The sequence below is a fragment of the Columba livia genome, chromosome 13, assembly GCF_036013475.1.
Source record: "Columba livia isolate bColLiv1 breed racing homer chromosome 13, bColLiv1.pat.W.v2, whole genome shotgun sequence".
NCBI classification, from domain to species: Eukaryota; Metazoa; Chordata; class Aves; order Columbiformes; family Columbidae; genus Columba; species Columba livia.
In genome coordinates, this window is record NC_088614.1 from 343,821 (window position 1) to 365,056 (window position 21,236).

At 44.5% G+C, this 21,236-nt stretch overlaps 1 protein-coding gene across 9 annotated transcripts in view; it reads right to left on the reverse strand.

The window, feature by feature from the left end:
* Nucleotides 1-21,236, reverse strand: part of MYLK3 (myosin light chain kinase 3) — a 59,066-nt gene that overhangs the window by 18,351 nt on the left and 19,479 nt on the right. For 5 of the 9 annotated variants that reach the window (XM_065028552.1, XM_065028550.1, XM_065028549.1 and 2 more), the window contains 3 exons: nt 19,208-19,331; nt 2,643-2,733; nt 905-1,343 (listed from right to left, as the gene is read on the reverse strand). In XM_065028552.1, the coding sequence (XP_064884624.1) occupies nt 905-1,343; nt 2,643-2,733; nt 19,208-19,216 (539 nt within the window). In that variant the 5' untranslated portion in view covers nt 19,217-19,331. Of the gene's footprint in view, nt 1-904; nt 1,344-2,642; nt 2,734-3,691; nt 5,931-5,976; nt 11,208-17,828; nt 19,135-19,207; nt 19,332-21,236 lie in introns of those variants that run through there. The other 4 variants (XM_065028545.1, XM_013367787.3, XM_065028547.1 and 1 more) reach the window with 4 other exon arrangements.

Below are 21,236 nucleotides of genomic sequence, written 5' to 3' on the forward strand. Positions count from 1 at the left end.
TAAGTATCCACCCTGTATTCACAAGCACTGCTACAAATTCAAAGCTTTCAAATTAAAGTACACACATACAAAAGCAGTGTCATGTTCTTGTCTGGGGTTCAGACACGGATTTGTACACACAAGCAATGGGGAAATTTCATACACAAAGTCGTGTCCATATATGTGTGTATGTCTACCACCCATACATACATAAACAGCTTTATATCCACCAGCCCACACAGAGAAGGAAAGGTAGTAAAAATTTGCCACAGGATTTCAATTTTTGGGGGTTTGGTTGGTAGGGGATTTTTGGTGTGGGTTCTTCTTGGTTTTTGTTGTGTGGGGTTTTTTAAATTTAAATAAATGAAATTAAAATAAAATTCTAAATAAATATTTCAAAATGAAATGGATTATGAAAGGCATATTACAAAACACCTATGTCAGGAAAATATTAGGCTAATAGACATTAATAAATGAACAATCTGGCCATATCTTTAGGTGACCAAGGCGTAAAAAGCCCGACAAAAACACCGAGGACAGCAAACAAAACATAGTTGTTTGTTATTGTCGTATACTAGTAAATATTTCAAATTCCTTCCACCACTACGGTTATAGAAACAGAGGAGTTGGAAAGGAGTGAGTGGTTTATAAATGTCCAACCACTTGAGCTATATTCGGGCAGTCACCTTTCTATCTCTAATACACAGAAGCCCTGATCATGTAAAACAATCTCCCACACATCCAGCCCTCTGACCACTTGGCTTCACTGAACCGCTTGTAAGGTCTCACCACTCCTGCTCTGATGTCCCCCTGGATCACGCCTCAGCAGGAGTTGCCTCCTTTAATGACCTCATTTTCCTTTTTTCCCTCTTCTAACACATGAAATGGTTTCAGATCACACAGAACGCTGCCACAAGGCCGTTACCTGGTGTGTGTCACTTCACACCCTGTGTCTGATATAGCCTGGGATGTGGAGGGCACAGCTTCCCGGGATGCCACACTGCACGGTGGAGCTTTGTTTTCATTCTCGCCGGGCTTCTGATGACCAAGCGTCCCGCGGCACTCATCTGGGCACGGGGCTCTGTCCGTATCGTGTGCTTCAGCAGGAACATTTTGGTTGCCTGCGTGATCTTGATTTACAGAGGGAAGACCATTGTGTTGATTCAAAGCTTTGACACCGATGTCCTTTTGCTGTTGACAGCTCTTGGAGCCATGTGTTTTGCCAGCACCTTCTACTGCCTGCTGCTGCACTGTCCTCTCCTTAACTTGGGGTTTGGAGTCAGCTTGGTGGGCCACAGCACTAGAAGTGTTCACCTTCTCACACGCTCCTTTGTTTTCATCCAGCTTTTTCCCACTTCGTGTCTCTGAATAAAACAAGTCATTAATAAACTATCATTGACAAAAGTGACAGCAAAACAGAGAGGGAATAAAGCAACCCACCATTCAAAACAACCTATGTGGTCATGCACATCTGAAAAGACAGCAAGAACGGCCTCTCCCCCCGCCCCGCCGAAATGTTTAAAATCCTTACACCAGCAGGCTTGAGACAGTTATTATTAATGCCCGTGGCTTAATCAGAGGTTTAGCTACTCTGCTGGCTTTCCAGCAGCATTACAGATAGAACCTGGCTTCCCATAAAGCAAACAAACAAATGGCAAGGCTCAAGCTCACTGCATCTAAAATCTGAGATCACTCTGTGGGTTATTATAGCAGGTGGTTCCGGGAGTGCAGACCCATCCAGGACCCTCCTGAACCCGATACACCCTCTACGTGTTTAGAGGGGCAGAGACACACTGAACACGACTGAGGGATTTGAGACAGTGCCTCTCACATTTTCCACTACATGACAAGAAGGTTCTTCAGCACCTTCTCATGACAATGGTTGTGAACAAGAACAGTGGAAATTTCCAGGGTAACTCCTTTCCCACGCACAGGTTGCTGGTAATCAAGGTTAGCTCACAACCCTGTGTAGCTTTTGGGTCAGAATTGTGAGTATCAGCTTTATTTTTGTCAGTTGCTAAACAATGAAGCGAAAAAGGGGATTGCCTGTAATTTAAAGGATTCGCTGACCATTTGTGAAGACAACAGCATGACAGAGCCTCCTCAACATCACCTTCACCCCTGTTGCAACTCCACAGGCATTAATAATGGATGCAACAGGACAATGCCCTGACAGATGCCTCCTAAATAGGAATCTAGCCCTGACACGGCAATGAAACTCACTGATCAAAAAAAGATATTCCCAAAGTCAACACGTCCGCTCTTGACAGAGTGGGAGGAGGGAGGGCTGGTTCAGATGTGTCAAAGGAAAATAATTTATTAGGTTTGCTATATGGTATTGCCTCTACCTTCATGGGATCTCTGAACAAGTGCTGCTCTCTTAATCCAGCTCACTGTAATTGCAAAGCAAGAAAACTGTGAGGCCAAACAAAGGTGCTGCTTTTAGTTTCTCAATCTTCTCACATTCTGCGGGGTTTGACCCGGGGGACAGATCATCTTGCAGAGGAGGTGAGAACAGCTCTACTTTCCCAGTACAGGTACACAAAGTTACTCAGTTACATTTGAGTAATTCAGGTAGTGGGAAACAGCAGGCTATTAATTTCCAGTTTGTCTGCTGCACGATCTAGCGTCAATGCTTGCAGCATGCCTGCAGTGATACATACCTTCCAGAGGCTTCTTGCCTTCAGTTTGGGTTCCTCTGTCACTAAGCACACGCTTAGGTTTTGCACCACTCTCCTCAGACTTATCTTTGGCCTAAAAATGACAGGAGAACATAAAAATAACAGTTATGGCCAAGAATGTTTATTTGCCAGTAGGTTCCTCCAACTGTGTAGGTGTTCAGACTCTGTAACATGGACACTAACACCTCTGATCGTCCAGATTTTTAGTTACTGCTGTGTTTAATCCCTTCTTCCAAGCTCTCTCCGCTTCTGCAGACAGGCATACTTCTAAAACAAGATGACACGGAATAACACGAGCTCACCGCTTTCCAAAATTCCCACTGTCAGAGATTTTGTCTCCTGTCATCTTTACTCATATTGATTAAAAACCACGAAACATAAGAGAGAGATTAGAAAAATAAATGATACGGTATTTCTGTTGCTTTTCGGCTGATGACTGAAAGATAAGCAATTTCTCCAAAGATATTGTTAATATATTTGCCTCAAGGCATCTGAAGATTCATTCTTTGAGCTATGATAGAGGTGACAGCAGAAAATGAGCCTCTAGCTTTATGGCAACTCTTGTGTACGTACTTGACATTACACATGGTTAAAAACAGAATTGTTGTCTTTTAGAAGCAGGTTTTTGTTTTTAAGCAAATTTCTTCCTCCAATTAAGAAAGCACAGAGGAGGAACATTTTGTAATAGCACCACTAAACACTTCACACAGAAACACACTTGAAATAAAATTTAAACTAAATAACTAATATTTAGCAAAAAGCATGACAAAAATAGGAAAAAGGCATAACATTTCTTGGTTCACATGTAGTTAAAATCTAGTGATGAGCAGAATCCTACCCTTAATTATACGAGCAAATAAGCAACATTTCAAATATTTTTGCAGATAGCTGATTACAAAATTGCTGCAAATCAGCCCCTTCATCTGTAAGTAAAAGTGGTTAAGAGTTTTATGCTCCAACCGTATAGATTCCACAAGACAGCCCCCGAAAACAAAACACCCAAAGATTAAGAGTAGTAAAAAAATCATTACCATTTTTATTACAGCTCTAAGCAAACCTGCACCGATGATCAGGGAGAACATTATTCTTGCAAAATCCTACGTGCAAAGAAAGTCTTAGATAAGTGACAGATTAATGCTGATGGGTTTTTCCATCTGTTTGTTTTTAAAATAAGAAGTTAGAGGTTCGCATCTAATGAAGCTCAATTCATAGTCTTTTATCCATTTGACTCCAACCCCACGAAACTTATTCTGTAAATACTCCCATGGCATCCCTGGAATGCTGTCACACCATCAAACAGTTCCCTCAACATGAAAATGTGACGTTCCCTCCCGTCCCCTCAGCGAGCGCCCTTGGCTGAGCACTCGCCATCGCAAACAGCAAAGCTTGGGAAACAGAGACAAGCAGGTACCAGATTATTTTGTGTGAAACCCCCGTGCAGCGGTGGAGCTCTTTGGACGTGTCTACGCTGCTATTGCAGAGCAGGCTGCAAAAGCCAGAGCAAAGTCAGCACACGGCTCAGCACAAGCCGAGCTTTTTGTAAATTTGCCTGTGCTTTGCTCCACGTCACCCTGGCGAGGTCACAGACAGACGCTACCGCACTGGTCCAAGCCTCGTTCACACTTCCCTCACCAACCCACGATCAAAGTATAGACATATCTTAAGGTCTTATAACTGACCTTACGTTCTGCTTTCAAAACTGTTCACAACCAGAAACAGAAGAGAAGAACGATGTCAGTCACATTGCACAACTAGAGTTAGTCAGAAAATTCTCCTCTTGCCCCGTGCATGTTGCATGTTCCACAAGCCCAGGACGAGTGCCTGGGACAGAGACCTCCAGCCCAGCCTGGTCCATGGGCTCGTCCCACCTCTCAGGCTCCATCCACCCAGCCATGAAGCTCTGATGAAGTCCCAGACTACTTTGGCATCCTCTTCGAAGTTCTGGTGTCCTCCATGAAGCTCTGATGAAGTCCCAGACTACTTCAGCATCCTCTTTGAAGTTCTGGTGTCCTCCATGAAGCTCTGATGAAGTCCTGGCCTCCTTCAGCGTCCTCTTTGAAGTTCTGATGTCCTCCATGAAGCTCTGATGAAGTCCTGGCCCCCTTCAGCACCCTCTTTGGCAAAGCCCGACGAGGAGCAGTGCACAGTGGCTGGCAGCTCATCCCATCCATGCGAAACGTTCACCCAGCACCCCTCACATCACCTCCTTCACTGACATCCCTCCTTACTGCACCTTTCACTTACAAACTGACAATCTGGAAATCCAGAATTAAGATTTATATCTAACGTGTGATTTACTGTTCTCAACACTAATGGAAACTCTTTAGAAATTCTTCTAACAGCCTAGCTCACTTGTCAGCACTCAGAACGCCTGAAAAGGTATGTTAGCATCTAGCATTGCCCTGTTCTTGTAAAAGTTTAGGTGTACCTCCCACTAAAATATTTTACAGTTTTGGTGAAACGTTATTTGGATTAAGACACAAACTGACATTTGCATTCGAGCTAAATTCCCCTTACTGTAGTCAAAGCTCTATGTACAAGGAGGTTCTTGGAATGAACAAACCTATTCCAACTCTTGCATTTTATCCCCTCTCCTTCCCCACTGTGGGATACAAGCCATAGCGAAAAGTGAGAACTCCCATTAGCTAAGACGAGTACCAGATGCCTGTAACTTTTAAAAACAAGGTAAATAGATTCCAAAACATAGTGTCAACCACTTAGGGATCTTGTGTGTTCCTCTCTCATTGTCCTCAATAATTAATAAATGCATCAGAACTGATGTCTAGGAACTCGCAAACACAAAGACTATTTGATTTGGAGAGTGGGCAGTGTCGATGGAGTTGACAAAGTCACAGATTCATCACAAGGAAGTAGCTAAAGACAAATTAGATGCCTAAGGACCTATCAGTCTGCCCAGTAACGTTACCATAGCACAGGTTTTAGTAACTGGTGTTGTGTTCAGAATTCACAATCAATCAAGAAAATGGAAGCTTTTTTCAACAAAGAACAGTTGCAGTATGTAACTCATACATTTCACCGGGGCCTCAGTTCAGTCACTAATTTAATGACATTGCTGGTCTTTGAGTCCCGGCAGAAGCTGAATTTTCCTTTCCAGCAGCCACCTACCTCTGTCCCGGCCCCAGGGCTGCCCACCCACTCTGGGAGCTCAGACGTCGGACACCAGGCACGTTCCGAGCCTGGAACAGCAATACCGAAAAGAAAACCTCAATTCTGTCTTATGCAAAAAATCAGCAGGAGATCTTCAACCGTGCTACATCACAAAAAAACATATGAAGAGTAGTAAAATGAAACCAACCTCAACCAGGATTTCCAGCAGACTCCCCTTCTTCCAGGGCACAATGCCTTTGAGAATAAAATCCACCACTTTAGAATTTTTCAATACTTCTCCCACAAATGTAAGAACTTTATCCAGTGTATCAACCCTTTTCTCTATCTTTGCCAGCCTCTCCTTATGCTTCGAGGCATCCAGCTGGGCAGCTCTCACCAACTTCAGCACTTCGGAGCAGATGCTCTGGACATCGCTCTGGTGAGCACCATCCGACACCGCCAGGCCTTTGTCCATGTTGTCTGTCTCACCAGAGGCTGTTCGGGACAGCTTGTTAATGCCTTTTTCTACATCATCAATGCCTTTGTTAACTCGCTGCAATTTGCCTGTCAGGTCTTCTTGGAAGTGCAACATTTTGTCCATCTTTTCATTCAAGAGGTTCAGTTTTTTGTCCATCATACTTAAATTGTTCACTTTCGTAGGCTGTAACTTGGTCAGGGTATTTCCCTCTGCAAGGTCCAAGCTACCCGCAGACATTTTGTCCAGACAGCAGGATGGCTAATAGATTAGGTTGGATTTTCATTAATCATAAATCAGAAAATGAGATGCTGAAAGTGAATCTTCTTTAGCTATTCCTAAACCAGACAACCGCATTTATTGGAGTTGCTAGAGCATATCATGAGACAGCTACTGCACAAAAGATTTATTTCTGTGTTATCTGTTTCTTACTGTGTGCTTTCAATAATGGGGGTAATTTGGCACCAGACTATATTTTCTTGGGCCTCCTTGACGTCACAAAACCATTTAAAATTCTTTCTCGAGTGGCTGTTGATAGACAAGTATCTGAACAATTGCCAATGCCTGAGCAGACCTCTGGAGGGAGGAGGGCTGTTTTTATGACCAGTTTTAGTTCTGTGATAAGGAAAAGAACTTGCTAGAGCATTTCTCTTCACTAAATAGGAAAAATACAGAAGTAGATTGGGTGGCCTTGTGCTAAGGCTTGGAAGAACTGAGCTTCAGAGCACGGATGCGGAGCCCCCAGCACAGATGCAGCATGTGCTCTTTAGGCTGGCTGGCACTTGAATTTAAAAATAGAGTACAATGACAAGGATCTGAAACATGTATCTAGCACCAGCATGTCTTTGTCAACTGAAACTTCTAAAATTAAATCTTTCTCCCAGGCTATGCAACTAAACTGAGTGAAAAAAAAAATCTTCATGAAGGCACAGCAAAATTAGTCCAACTATTAGCAACAAAATTATTAAGTCATAAATCTTATTTCAAGGATTTGTTACTGACTTGCTTTCACTTCTAAATCACAGCATGTCTACTACAGAAATTACAGTCCGTCACTAAAGAAAAGTAGTTATTATTCTTTATGCGTGCACAATCCCCACTGCCACAGAATGCTTCAGAAAACACTAATAAATGTGTCCTTACAACAGGACACAGTCCTATTGATACTGGGACTGTTCACCTTCAAGGGAGAGTTTGAATACCAGGCAGTGACTTCAGAAGAAAACCTGGCCTGTGAAAACCAACGTGAGCCGTCATTCCATGCCAGGTCACTTCTGGTATTTTCACAGTGGTCTGGGATCGTATGGTGTAAGTTTTATGACACTCCATATAATCTTATTTCGATAATCAAGCATACAATGCAATAGGGACACTGTCCATAAAAGCTTTGCAACTCTACTACTGCATTTAAAGAATCAGAGTTTTCACCCAAGTGCCTTTAAGTGATTAATTCTTTCTATAATTCTATAAGCATGCCTGATGACAAATGGAACAGTCAACATTTTTACTAAATCAAGAGTACCAGCTGAATGTTGTCCTCTCAGGGACAAGAAGAAAAAGGTAGAGTCATTTTATTGTTTTATTTAGATAAGTTGCAGCAAGTATTTCAATGTGGAAACCCAGGCACGCACTGAGGACTTCACGTGTCACCAGCTGCTGCTGTCACAGGACGGGTCTCTGGTCTGTGGGCACAGAGGAGACCTCTGAAATCCATAACCTTCTTCATTATTTAACAATCGAGAGCCAAACGCATTAATGCTGCCCCTACTAGTGTTATTAATCATTTAACTCTGATTACGCAATCCTCCTCACATACAATGGCCTCTAACTGCTGTGTAAAACAAAAAAGACGACTTTAAAAAAAAAAAAAAGGCAACCTCTGAATTTATGATCTATTATACAAGCAGACTTGTCCGACTGCACTCCAAGGGGCACAAAACATCTCCTCCTCCTCTGGATTCGGCCACGTGCACCTTGTGTTCCATCTACCTGGAGATGTCACCACCAGGATGTGTGAGATAACGCTACATGCAGCAAGTATTCTGTGCTGGTTTTGTCTGAAGGACAAATTTCTGCTCAACTTCTGTCAAAATAAGTCTTTCATCCCTTTTGCTTTGAATGCCAATAGAAGGCAATTTTTGTTCAGAACACTGATTAGTGCCTGATGTTTGCACCTTGCTTGAGCAGCCTGAAGAGAGCGTCCAGTTCCACTGACAGGCTCCGGCCTTTCAACGCTTACCAAAACATGGGAGAAAAATCCTCACTTGCCTGACTCCATTGTTGCAGATCAGAGTACACCCATCCTTCAACACCACAAAAGAGTACAGTTATTGCCACAAATGTAACAGCTTATTCAACTCACTTCTTCTTTGTGAGGAGCTACTGCTTATAACAACGTTTTGCACTTGCACACTGCAACACATGTTGCTTCATCTTCAGTACTCCCCAATTTACACCTGAGGAACTGGAACGTTGTACGAGCGATGAAAAGCTGGATCTTGTGGGACCTCTGCAGATTGGCCCCCTTGTCATAGGCAAAACCAACTGCTGAGCCATCAGACTCCACCGCAGGCTTAAATAATAAATCATACTTAATATACTTAATAAAGCTTCTGCTGACAATTGGTCCCCGGTGGATTTCTGCTTGTTTCTTCCAGGTAACCAAAAATGAGCACTGCAATCTGGAGTGTGCATCGAGAGCTGAACTGAAATGAACTTCCCAGATCCCTTTAAAATATCCCCAAGGTATCGAGTATCTCAGGAGCGCCAGGAACACAAATGCTGCAGAACCAGAACCGTGAGTGACTTTGAACTGGAGATGCCAAAGACACTGCTGTTCTCAATGAGGAAATGAGAGTTTATTCCTCTTTGGCTTCAAGCCCATGCACACCCTCCCAGTTTTGAAAGGGAGATGTCAGAAAACAAGAGAAAAATTCACGTTCAACACCAAGAATCTGTGATATGGCAGTTCATTTATGATCCCTCCTTGCCAGCTCTGACACAAAGGAGGAAAAAAACCACAAAGATGGAGGGAAGAGGGAAAAAATGAGTTAAAAAAATATCTGCAGTACACACTGAAGTGACAGCAGAGGCTTAGATCCCAAACGAGAAATGTCACAGAGGTTAAAACCAGCTGCTCAAACAGATCGTCTCATTAGATTATTGCATTGCTTCCAGCAATAACACAGTAAAACTGGAGGTGGCTGGAAATATGTCGGTAAATGAAAAAATAACCTTTTGAAAGGCCAAAACAAAGCCATAGTTTGATAGAGGACTTGGGGGCTTTGGAAGAAGTTTGCAATGGTTACAATTCAGAGTTCTAAGGAGATGAAGAACTCGATGTGGCCAAACAAGAGGAGCTTGCAAAAAGAAAACAAAACACAACCAAAAACAAACAAACAAACAAAACCCGACACATCTGCTAAACACTAATGAGGAAAAAAAATATACTAATACATATCCTTTACGGATTTAGAAACCAGCTGTCAACTTTTTCAAGTTACACTGAAAAACCTACTTTATCTACATCTAGTTGCTGCAGTTCATTAACATACACTTCTTAGTTTTCCCTCCAGCAAATGCATTTTTTTACATTACCTAAACTTCTGAAAAATTAATCCCTACACCAGTGAGTAATTTCTCATGAACAGCGTGTTTCCTAGACACATGAAATTTGATAAATCATGTGCACACAGCAATGATGCAGTAAGAGACCAATTCTCCTGACAAATGGCAAGCACTGAAACGGGCATTGGTGCTAATTTAGAAGAATAATTTCCAAGGGCAAGATCCGCCATGGAGTCTGGATGAGCCCAGTCGCCGGGTTTCTGCGCAGATCAGGCAAAGAGTCTGTAAAAGAGTCTGTAAAGCACTATCTGTCTTCCCAAGGCATCCTGGCATAACATACTTCAATATTGCCTCGTTCACAAGGGTGTGTCATTGCAGTACTAGATTAACTAAATCTTAAGAACTACTATATAAACTGTTTTTTTTTCTATGTATTTAATGACAGAAAATTGTTAACACACTAGGTTACGAAACACACTCTTCAAGTCCTGACTTCTTCCCCCAGTTGTCTTTTATTCTTTTTCAGACAATAGAGTCAGTCCAAGTGTGATGCTCACAGAACCCCAGAGTGTCAGGGGTTGGAAGGGCCCTGGAAAGCTCATCCAGTGCAATCCCCCCATGGAGCAGGAACACCCAGATGAGGTTACACAGGAAGGTGTCCAGGCGGGTTGGAATGTCTGCACAGAAGGAGACTCCACAACCCCCCTGGGCAGCCTGGGCCAGGCTCTGCCACCCTCACCCCCAACAAGTTGCTTCTCACCTTCAAGTGGAACCTCCTGTGTTCCAGTTTGCACCCATTGCCCCTTGTCCCTTGTCCCAGGCAGCTGCTCAGGACAGGCCAGTGACCACGAGACCACGTGCAGCATTGCAATGCATCTGCCAGGCAGCTGACAGCAGAGCCCAACAGATCCATTATGACATTTCGTTTATATCAAAGTCATCAGATTTCCAGATAACACTGTTTACCGTTTGCCTACATGGCTTAACAAGAACCTTTAAGTTCTCCCTCCAGGTTCCTTTGCCTCTCAGGAGGCCAAGAGAGCACCTGTTGCCCATCCACGTTCACTCACTTGCCCTAAGAGCTCACTCTCAACACCAAGGCTGTTACCCACAGAAATTACTTTAACAAGGTGTCTCATTACTTTTAATTGTCATTCTTTCAAACTTTCCTTTTCCTTTCCTTTCCTTTCCTTTCCTTTCCTTTCCTTTCCTTTCCTTTCCTTTCCTTTCCTTTCCTTTCCTTTCCTTTCCTTTCCTTTCCTTTCCTTTCCTTTCCTTTCCTTTCCTTTCCTTTCCTTTCCTTTCCTTTCCTTTCCTTTCCTTTCCTTTCCTTTCCTTTCCTTTCCTTTCCTTTCCTTTCCTTTCCTTTCCTTTCCTTTCCTTTCCTTTCCTTTCCTTCTCTTTTCCTTTCCTTTCCTTCTCTTTTCCTTCTCTTTTCTTCTCTTTTCTTCTCTTTTCTTCTCTTTTCTTCTCTTTTCTTCTCTTTTTTCTTCCCTTCCCTGTCATTTCATTTCATTAAAAAGCAACAATACTGCTACCCCAGCTACCCTTCTTTTCTCTCTCACACGTATTTCCACCCAACAGCTGCCACTGTGGTACAACAAACACCAAGATCTGTGCTCAGCGTTCCTTGCTCATAACGGTCTTTACAGAAACCTAACAACGGGGGGATTTTTGAATTTTTTTTAAGTCAGAACACTTGTTGACATCACTATTCCCCACTAATAACCAGAACACCATGTTAAGGAAATTCTAGATCAAGTAAAGAGTCAACTGTCCTGTAATGCAGTCTGTTATGTGCTGTATTCCCCTGCTGATTTAGATCTATGGCATTTTATTTTGACGTCATTCACAAACACAGGAATAACTTGATCAGCTCAGGCTTGGTCTCCACACAAACTCAGCTTTGAAAAACATTCAGAGTAAAGAGAGCTTGGGTACCAAAGCTGGTGGTTTTGCACACTCTGCCCTGTAATCAAATACTCCCAGGGAAGCCACTCGCACCCCTGTAGGCGAAGGCTTAAACATCTGGGAAAAGAAAACACAGAAAACGCTGCATCCATTTCAGATGTACAAAAGAACTTCAGCTAAATTTGTAACAGCTTTCATTGAGTTAGAAGAAAGATACAGGAAACAAACAAAAGAATGTCATCTACAGAACAGCTTTTCTGAAATAAATCATACCATGTGCTGGTGGAGATGCAGAACGCAGCTCTCAACGGGTGCTAAGCTTCCACAGCAGAGATCAGAGTTTTTCTCTCTAAGGTTTAAGAACATTGGGTGTAGCATTACAAGTCCTGAGTTAGGGCCCCGATGGTATGACCAAGCACATTGATCCGTTTTTCCATCTGAAGTTTGTATCTCCGTACAAATATCTGGTAAACCCAGAAATCCACAGCACATTCAGTGCACCACTTCCAGACCAGTCGGCAAAACCTGGTGCTTCTCTGGGATGCTTCTATCCAAACTTGGGGAGCTTTTCTCCTCCACGGTGCTACCTTACACCAACATTCAACAGACTCCAGGCTATTAATTTACAAGCAACCACATACAAGTTTTTTTGCACTTATAAGAAGCTCCTGAATTAAAACTACTAAGCCATTGATCTCACATTGCTGCTGTTAGCTCAGTAACAGGTTAATCTCCAGATACAATGCAGAGACAGCTGCAGTCTAAACCCAGATACACCAATAAGCAGCGTTAGACCAAAACACCAGCACCAAGTCCTGCCACTGTAAAGCAAAATCATTCAGGGGAGAGTGAGCAAATAACACTGTTGATAAAAGATTCAGGATACAAATGGCTTGGATTTCATATTAAGTTGATACCAGGAGTAGCTGTCACTAACGGGTAGTAGGGCAGTGCCCGCCACTCGTCCAGTAACAGCACACCAGTGTGAGCAATCAGGAGAACAGTTCAAATGCTGGGCAGGATGCTGGAGAAGACGCAGCGACATTCTGCAGAGAGGAGAGCACCAGGACAGCAAGTGACATCTGGCAAGAGTGTTTACGTACAACCCATGAGAACGGTGGAGCACAGAGCTTCCTGGCTCCTGCTCAGCCACAAGTGGAGGCACAGGGAAATTTTGCAGAAGTTTCTCTAAACTAAAGCTGGTGAAGTGTGGACCTTGTGAAATTCTATATGGATCACACCACAGTGGAAAGCGCACTGAAACAAACACAGTGCCTCACAGCAACCACTGACAGCTTTCTGCCTGCCTTCCCAAGACCAGAGACCACTGATGGCCACGACAAGAACTGCCTCACGGAGTGGAACGACCCAGTCAGCCACGCAAGAACTTGCACCGATGTTTTCTGGCCCTAAGTCTGATAACTCTGTATAAAGCAAACCCAGAAACAAGGCCAAATCAATCACCAAATGTGTAGAAAACTATTTCCTTTTTGTAGCAAAAGAGGTCACACAAGATGCAATTCGGTCTGTGCCAATTCCTAAGGACATGCTGAGAATTAATCAGGACTCTGAAGCTGAAGCTTCCCACGCTGGGGTTCTGGGGGACTTCAGCTGAAACTCAGAACAGGAACTCGCCAAGCAAATATCAGAACAGAGCTATTGATGGAAAAAGGGTGTTTCTTTTTAATTCTGCCCAGCCCCATACAACACCAGTGAGAATGCAATGTCAGTGCTGGAAGGGACCAGCAGCATTCAGTACAGTACATACGTGAAGCTGGAGGTGTTAGTAAATATGTTAGATGAGCCAGAAACACGTGTGCTGCTCAAGGCTGAACACCAAAACGAGGACACAAGTGAGAGAATGAAAAGTGAACCACAATAGCAGGAGGATCATCTCAGTTCAGCCATGAGAGAAGGTGAAAACAAACCTTTTTTGTCATGTCAGAGACTATATATAGTTTACTACTCTAGTTTCTGGGATATGAACTGTCTGGAAAGATACTCAACAGAATATATTTAGACTGCAAATGATTATATACTGGTGCAAAATTTGAACTGGTGCATATGACACCTTTCAAGTTCCCACAAAGCCTGGGAAGACAGTGTTAACAACTGAGCTGCTCAGAAATTTTCCAACCCTGTGTTTTTCCAAAAGTCCAAATCCTTCTAAGCAGCTTCCATTGACTTTTTTCCCTTCGGGGTGTCAGCCTCCCAGGCAGCTCTGGGCAGCAGTCGGCACACAGCCCGCCCGGCCTCGGCACCCGGGGCAGATCCACGGCATGGACCCCAGATCTGTTGTGCTGAGCAGGGACTGACCAGGGGAACTGCAGGGGCCAGGGACTGGTCTCCAGCAGGTCTGTAGTCCAAGCATGAATCACATAATCCCAGAGTGTCAGGGGTTGGAAGGGACCTGGAAAGCTCATCCAGTGCAATCCCCCATGGAGCAGGAACACCCAGATGAGGTTACACAGGAAGGTGTCCAGGCGGGTTGGAATGTCTGCACAGAAGGAGACTCCACAACCTCCCTGGGCAGCCTGGGCCAGGCTCTGCCACCCTCACCCCCAACAAGTTGCTTCTCATCTTCAAGTGGAACCTCCTGTGTTCCAGTTTGCACCCATTGCCCCTTGTCCTGTCACTGGTTGTCACCAGAAGAGCCTGGCTCCATCCTCCTGACACTCCCCCTTTCCATATTGATCCCCAGGAATGAGTCCCCCCTCAGTCTCCTCTTGTCCAGCTCCAGAGCCCCAGCTCCCTCAGCCTTTCCTCACACGGGAGATGCTCCACTCCCTTCAGCATCTTGGTGGCTGCGCTGGACTCTCTGCAGCAGTTCCCTGTCCTGCTGGAACTGAGGGGCCACAGCTGGACACAATATTCCAGGTGTGGTCTCCCCAGGGCAGAGCAGAGGGGCAGGAGAACCTCTCTGACCTACTGACCACCCCCTTCTAACCCACCCCAGGTACCATTGGCTTCCTGGCCACAAGGGCCCAGTGCTGGCTCATGGTCACCCTGCTGTCCCCAGGACCCCCAGGTCCCTTTCCCCTACACTGCTCTCCAACAGGTCATTCCCCAACTTACACTGGAACCTGGGGCTGTTCCTGCCCAGATTCAAGACTCTACACTTGCCCTTTCATTAAATTTTTCCCTGTCCAACTCTCCAGACTCTCTACACAAAACAAGAGACAACTGTTTAAAGCGATTAAAACAAAGGTAATTGTTGTGCAGTGCAAGACAAAACAAATACACAAAGGTCAAGATGTGAACTAAGAGTAGCTGAGGAGTTCCAAATAACCCTACACAGGACCTCCAGAAGAAAGAAGTCTGAACAGTAAAATCAGCAAGATGTTACCCAAAAAATGAGAGTGGAATGCACACCCCCCACCACAAAGAAGAAGTAGGAGAGGAGCACCAGGATGAGCTTATGTCAAGGACTAGGTGACCTCAGATACCTTTTTAAGCATCTGTGTCCTAAGAATTTGCTCCATCAAGTTAGCAGAAGAAAGAGCAGCACCACCAAGGCTAAAAGAATTGATGCAGCTGAACATCAAAGCTGTTCAGTTCATGGGAAGGAAAAACATGAAGGAAACCCAGGCAACTTGGCCTTCAGGCACGTAGGAACACTCTTATCACTGCCTCTCCTAACGAAGAGCCCGATTAATTTCAAAACCACAAAACAGCTCATCTGATTGCTTCAGATGAACTACACCCTCCACCGCACATCTGAGCAATACCAGCAGCGTTACCATGAGGCTGACGGGTTAGCGCAGTTCTCACCGGCTCCAGTAAGAGCTGCACGCGTGCCCCAAGACACTACGTATCCTTATATGCGTCTCCGCTGGTCATACCCGCCAAAAGCATGATGTTCCATGAATTCGAGTGCTAGCTTTGTGAGCAAAACAAAGAATGATTATTCAAGAGATAAACATAATGGGTTTGGTAAGCTGGCCAGAGTGACGTAATCTAATGCAAGACATGCAAAACAAAGTTATTTTTGATTCTTAGCTCAGTGACGACTAGGAAAACCAATAAATCAAACTAAATCTAAAATACCTTTTATCTGTGGACCTTAACATATTTTCATAAGAGAAGTACCACTATCACTGGTTTTACAGAAAGGGAAATTGAAGCAATGAATACGAAAGAATGACTTGGTCACCAACAGATCAGTCACAAAGAAAATAAATATTCGGGAGCTCATCCTGGCTTTCATATATTAAGTTCAAATACTAACTCTGATCTGCACAGACCCAAACCACGGAATGCCCTCTACACAGACAACTGCAGCACTGACTTTCTTCCCCAAAACTAGTCCAAAAAGTCCCAGATCACTCACTCTGATGGTTCTAAAGCTGCCTTCTGCATTCCTTCCTGACACACCTTTCATTTGCACTCCTTGCAACAAGCAAGAGAAAACTGCATTTATTTCAGGCTGTTCAGTATCTTTCTTTAACAAAACATTGTACATTAACAATTTAAACACGTCATTATCTGTTCAGCATGAAGAACGGCTGAGTAGTGTATTCAAATTAATAGACCAAAATGTTCTTCTGCTGTGTTGTGATAAATAGACAATAAATCATGTGGCCACAGGGGTATTAAATGTATCTAGTCTTCTGAGCCATTCTGTTTCTTATGTAATAAATTATAACCAACAATATCACGTTATACTCTTGGCTATATTAAATCCACTACATGACGTCACATTAGATGAATTTAAGGCTTTGGAACAAGATCCCACTTGTTGACATTAGTATAAATTTTGTCCTTTTCTTGAGCTGGGCCAGAATTTGGTTTATTACTGTTGATTTAGCTCATTTACTCCATTAGTGTTTTAAAGAACTAAGAGGATTACAAATGTAAACTCTTTTAAGAAAGCCCATTAGAGATATTATTGGACAAAATACAGGAGGAAACCCGTTCTTCAAAATTTGGAAAGAGAATGGTCTTAAAAAAATAAGAATAAAAAAAGAACACAACAATCTGATCCATAAACCTTCATTTTGGAAACCTTAATAAATCAAAATTCAGAACTTTATTCATTAACATAATTCGGAAGGCCTTAAATGTTACTATTAAGGTTATGGGATCAAAACTTAAGGGAATTGGCAAACAACCTCAGAAAAGCGCGAGAAACACCTTAATTCAGAAACCACAATCTACAGAGTGTATAAAAATATGTTTCTGGCACTCCCAAATCCCCAGACTTTCCCAATCCTGAATAAAAGCTGTGTGTATAGTTAATCTATACATTGATTAAATTCAAATCCTTTTTTTCGTTATTTGAAGATCATTACACGCACATGGCATTCTTCTTAAGCTTGCTTAAGTCCATTTCCTGCTTCTGTCTGGATGGTAAACGATCTTTTCAGCAACTCAAAAAGCAGGCACACACAAACAAGCGGAGGACAACAGAAATAGCGTTTCCCTCGACTTTGTTCCACCTCCGCAGCCCCACAGGTGGATTTAAACCGCTCACGGCAGTAGAGAAGGGGATTCCTGCTCTCTCTTCCCCTGGCGGTGTCTGGGAGTGTCTCTGCTCCCGCAGGGCTGGGCGGTTTGGTTGGTGGCCAGAGCCCCTGGCTGTGTGTCCTCAGACCTGGGCACAGGGGCCCCTGAGCTCACGGCTGCGCGCAGACCCCGGGCAGCCAGCGCCCTGCTCAGCTCATCGCGCTGCTTGGGCCGCAGGTCGGATGGGCCGATGCAGAATTCGGCTCCTCCTTGAATCGCCTCAGCGTGAGCCTGCCCGATAGATTGTCTTAAAATTATCGGACATATGTCAACTAAAGCAAAAAGCCGTAACAACCGCCCACATAATCCGAATGGCAGTCTGACATCCCATTCTACAGATCTGCCACTTGGAATAAAAGTTGTAACGTGCCACGGCTCTCACGAAAAGCAAGTTTCCTTCCAAAGGCAAAGCCAGCGCTCACCATTTCAGAAACGCCTCCTTGACGCCAGCAGGTGTTCTGCAAGCCAGCAGCCTGCACAACCTGGCCGAGAACGTCAGGCACACGCAGCGCTTTGCAAGAGGCACAGAAACCAGCACTGCGCCATCTAGAAAGCTGTTACATTCAGACTAGACTCGCAATAAACACTAAGGGCTCTCTTACCGTAAATCTCTTCATGTAATCAGAAACACAAAATCCTCCCATGCTCAAGTGAAGGGATCTGTGCGGGGAAGATTCTTGATATAAAGTTCCCATCCTGTTTGGCTCGTACGGTGCTCCCCCAGGTAGCCTGAAGCCTTTCACTGAATAAAGCCGCACAGCCTCCCTGGATCTCGCTAGAATCCCGCTTGGGAGATAAACTTGGCATTTCCTCTTATCTAACACTGCACCAGGCATTTCAGTCATTTAAGTCCCTTATCAGCAGCACTCGGTTCTATCCACATGGATAAGCTCACTTCCTGAACTCCTGATAACGGCCACGCTAAGGTGCGGAAACAACAGAGGGTGACGGCCAAACCTCCCGAGCCACTCGAGTCCCCTCTTTGTGTTTCTCTGTCCCTTAGCTTATCTTTGCCCAGTTTAACTTTGCTTTAGCTGTAACTTAAGGACAGCATGTTTGCTTCAGCCAAGCAGCAAGAAGACTCATTTATCTGAGTGCTGTTCTTCCCAGTGACACTGACGGCTGCTGCGGGATATTCGCTTTAACATAACAACATGATTATTACACACGTGAGCATTTATTTTATTTCCAGTTTGTTAAGCAATAAGATGGGAACAGAGGGAACAAAAGAGTGGACAAATATTCATAATCAGAATTCACGTACCTAGTTATGCCTTCAAGCACGGTTTCTACAGCCTCACGCTGCACACACAGAGTCATTCGCTGCAGCCTGTAAAATACCTCGTACTCACACAAGGGTATGTTGCCATGACGTCCACGTAGGCGTATTTGTAAACCCCTAGACTTACAATCTGTTAACTTTTTTTCTTCCTGCACAGTTAGATTAGTAAGCAGCCACAATGCACCCAAATGATGTTCCTCCTCGCCTGTTTAGACCTCAACTACTTAATTCCTTTTTATTTTGCCCTGTGTAAAATGCATTTTTAATTGAGTTCTTACCAAGACTTTGCCAGTGGAGCACAAATATACAACGACCACAGACACCAAGATGCGGGATGACCTAAGTTGGAAAGTAAGTCCTGAAGAAGTAGAAAAAAGCCACCTGCTTTCAGTTTTCACCTGTGCTGTGCCCTCCTGTCCCGCTCCGCTGGCACAGCGCAGCGCAACGGGCTCTGCGCGTCACGAGCTGCAGGTTAACATTAACACCCATCCCACCACGCAGGCGCATGCACAGTGACAGACACTCGCTAAGGACCAGATGGAGCAGACGGACAAACACCTCAGGCAGCGAGATCTGGGCTTAGCACCGGCCGTGTCCTCACCGCCCAGATCGAAACAGAAGCATCTTTTACCACAGGTTAAGTGCACGTGAACTCTGGCCTAAAACAGCCCCCCGAGCAATGCAGACAGGACACTGTACCTTTAGCATTACGATCTAAGAGATGTCAGGTCCAGAAGTGTGGGTATAGATCTTGCTGCCCCTCTCACAGCAAAAGCAAGTGCTTTGTTTCCACTTAGGTTTGTACAGCAAGATAACCAATGTGCTGTAAAAAAAATATAAAAACCCATGTTAGTTCAGGCAAAACCAGTGAATTAAGGTGGACGAGGAGCTCTCGGAGGGGGAGATGGACACGCTCACTGTGCCGCAGGATTTTTTACTGCCTGGCCGGGAATGTTTTTCAGGCCATTCAACAAACACGTGAAAAGGCCGGGGCTGCCTGGGGCGCAGGATCACACAGTCCCAGAGTGTCCGGGGTTGAAGGGCCCTGTAAAGCTCATGCAGTGCAATCCCCCCATGGAGCAGGAACACCCAGATGAGGTTACACAGGAAGGTGTCCAGGCGGGTTGGAATGTCTGCACAGAAGGAGACTCCACAACCCCCCTGGGCAGCCTGGGCCAGGCTCTGCCACCCTCACCCCCAACAAGTTGCTTCTCACATTTAAGTGGAACCTCCTGTGTTCCAGTTGATAACCATAAGTGATGATTTGGCCACAGCCCATGGAGGTGAGATAGCTGTACCCAGAGGCTGTGGGAGCCCAGGAGCTGTGGGTGCCCCAGACGCTGCGCTCGGACCCCCAGCGGCCTCGGTCTGTCTCAGCCGCCAACTCCTGTGCCATCGCCGACTCCATCTCTGTGCCCTGGTTTTTCCACCTGCAACAACTGAGTTAAACTCCTCCTAGATCACGGAACCTTCTCAGAGCTTTAGAATCTATTGTTACTGTTCCCCCTTTCAAAGGGTAAAACTAACCCATAAACTCTAGCTCAGAACTGCCCCCAAAACCTTAAGACACATCAGGGAGGTCCGTGCAATGGTGCAGGAACGCTGGTGCCCAAACCCTGCAACTTGCCCAAACCCTGCCCTGTCCCTTGCAGAAGGACAGCACGGGGAGCACAATCCCCGGCCTAGGGAACACTAACCAGTGATTTATTCCAATAGGACAAATAACCATGTCGTTACTCCAGATTTAACAAAGAGATGCGATTAGTTAATGTGGCAGCAGAGGCATGTGCAGCACGTAAGCGCCGTGCCACGGGGAGAAAGCCTGCACGACAAAGAGAATCCTTTAGGAAATTTGGCAAGCAGTCCAGAACAAGCAATGCTCAGCCTGCGACCTTCCGTTTGCAGATCTAAATACAGAACTGTAGTGTAAAACAACACCTTCCTGCAGCGTTTTCATTAATTATACTAAGAATACAATTACTATGATGATGAACTTCACTGATTTTTCTTTTTCTCCATTTTATCTTCAGAAAAAAAATAAATCTGGAGCTTTTCTCTCCCCCATTTTAATTTCAGATCATATGACACTGATTCTGGGCTCTGTTTTCAGAAGAGTATTAAAAGCAACAAATCAGTAGCAACTACACAACATCCAGTCCACAAGAAAGAAGCAGTCCACGTCTCACCGAGTTACATGTATTGCTGTGGATAGAAAACTGGCAATGGACACGTCTTCTTCAGTACTAGGGAAAGGTCCAGTGGACTTTACAGACAAGGTAAAACAGAGCTTGGTGCTCTGCCTTAAAATACTATGAGCTAGAGGCAAGGCAAGTGCTCACTGGGAGTACAGATACTGCAGTACAGGCTTCGGAGATGTCACATCGTTTACTTATAGAATAAATGCAAAGCTCTTCTATGCAAGTAGCACCCAACAAATTAAATAAAGAGCAAGGCTAGTGGTTCAGCTTTAAAGGAACTCTTTGAATCTGCTATATTCAGGTTCCAAAACTCCTATCAAAACCAGAGAGGCGTTTGACAGCTAGATTGGTGCATTTGGAGCAAAGACCAAGGAAAGGAAAAAGGTAATGTAAGAGGTCATTAGTTACCACTGGCTTCCCCAGCCAGCTGCTGACAGATACACCGACTCCTGCACTAACTACAGAGCAAAACAAGAGGCTCAGCACTTTTGCAGCGACCTCTCTCATCTCCCAGCATCGGCCTCCATGAC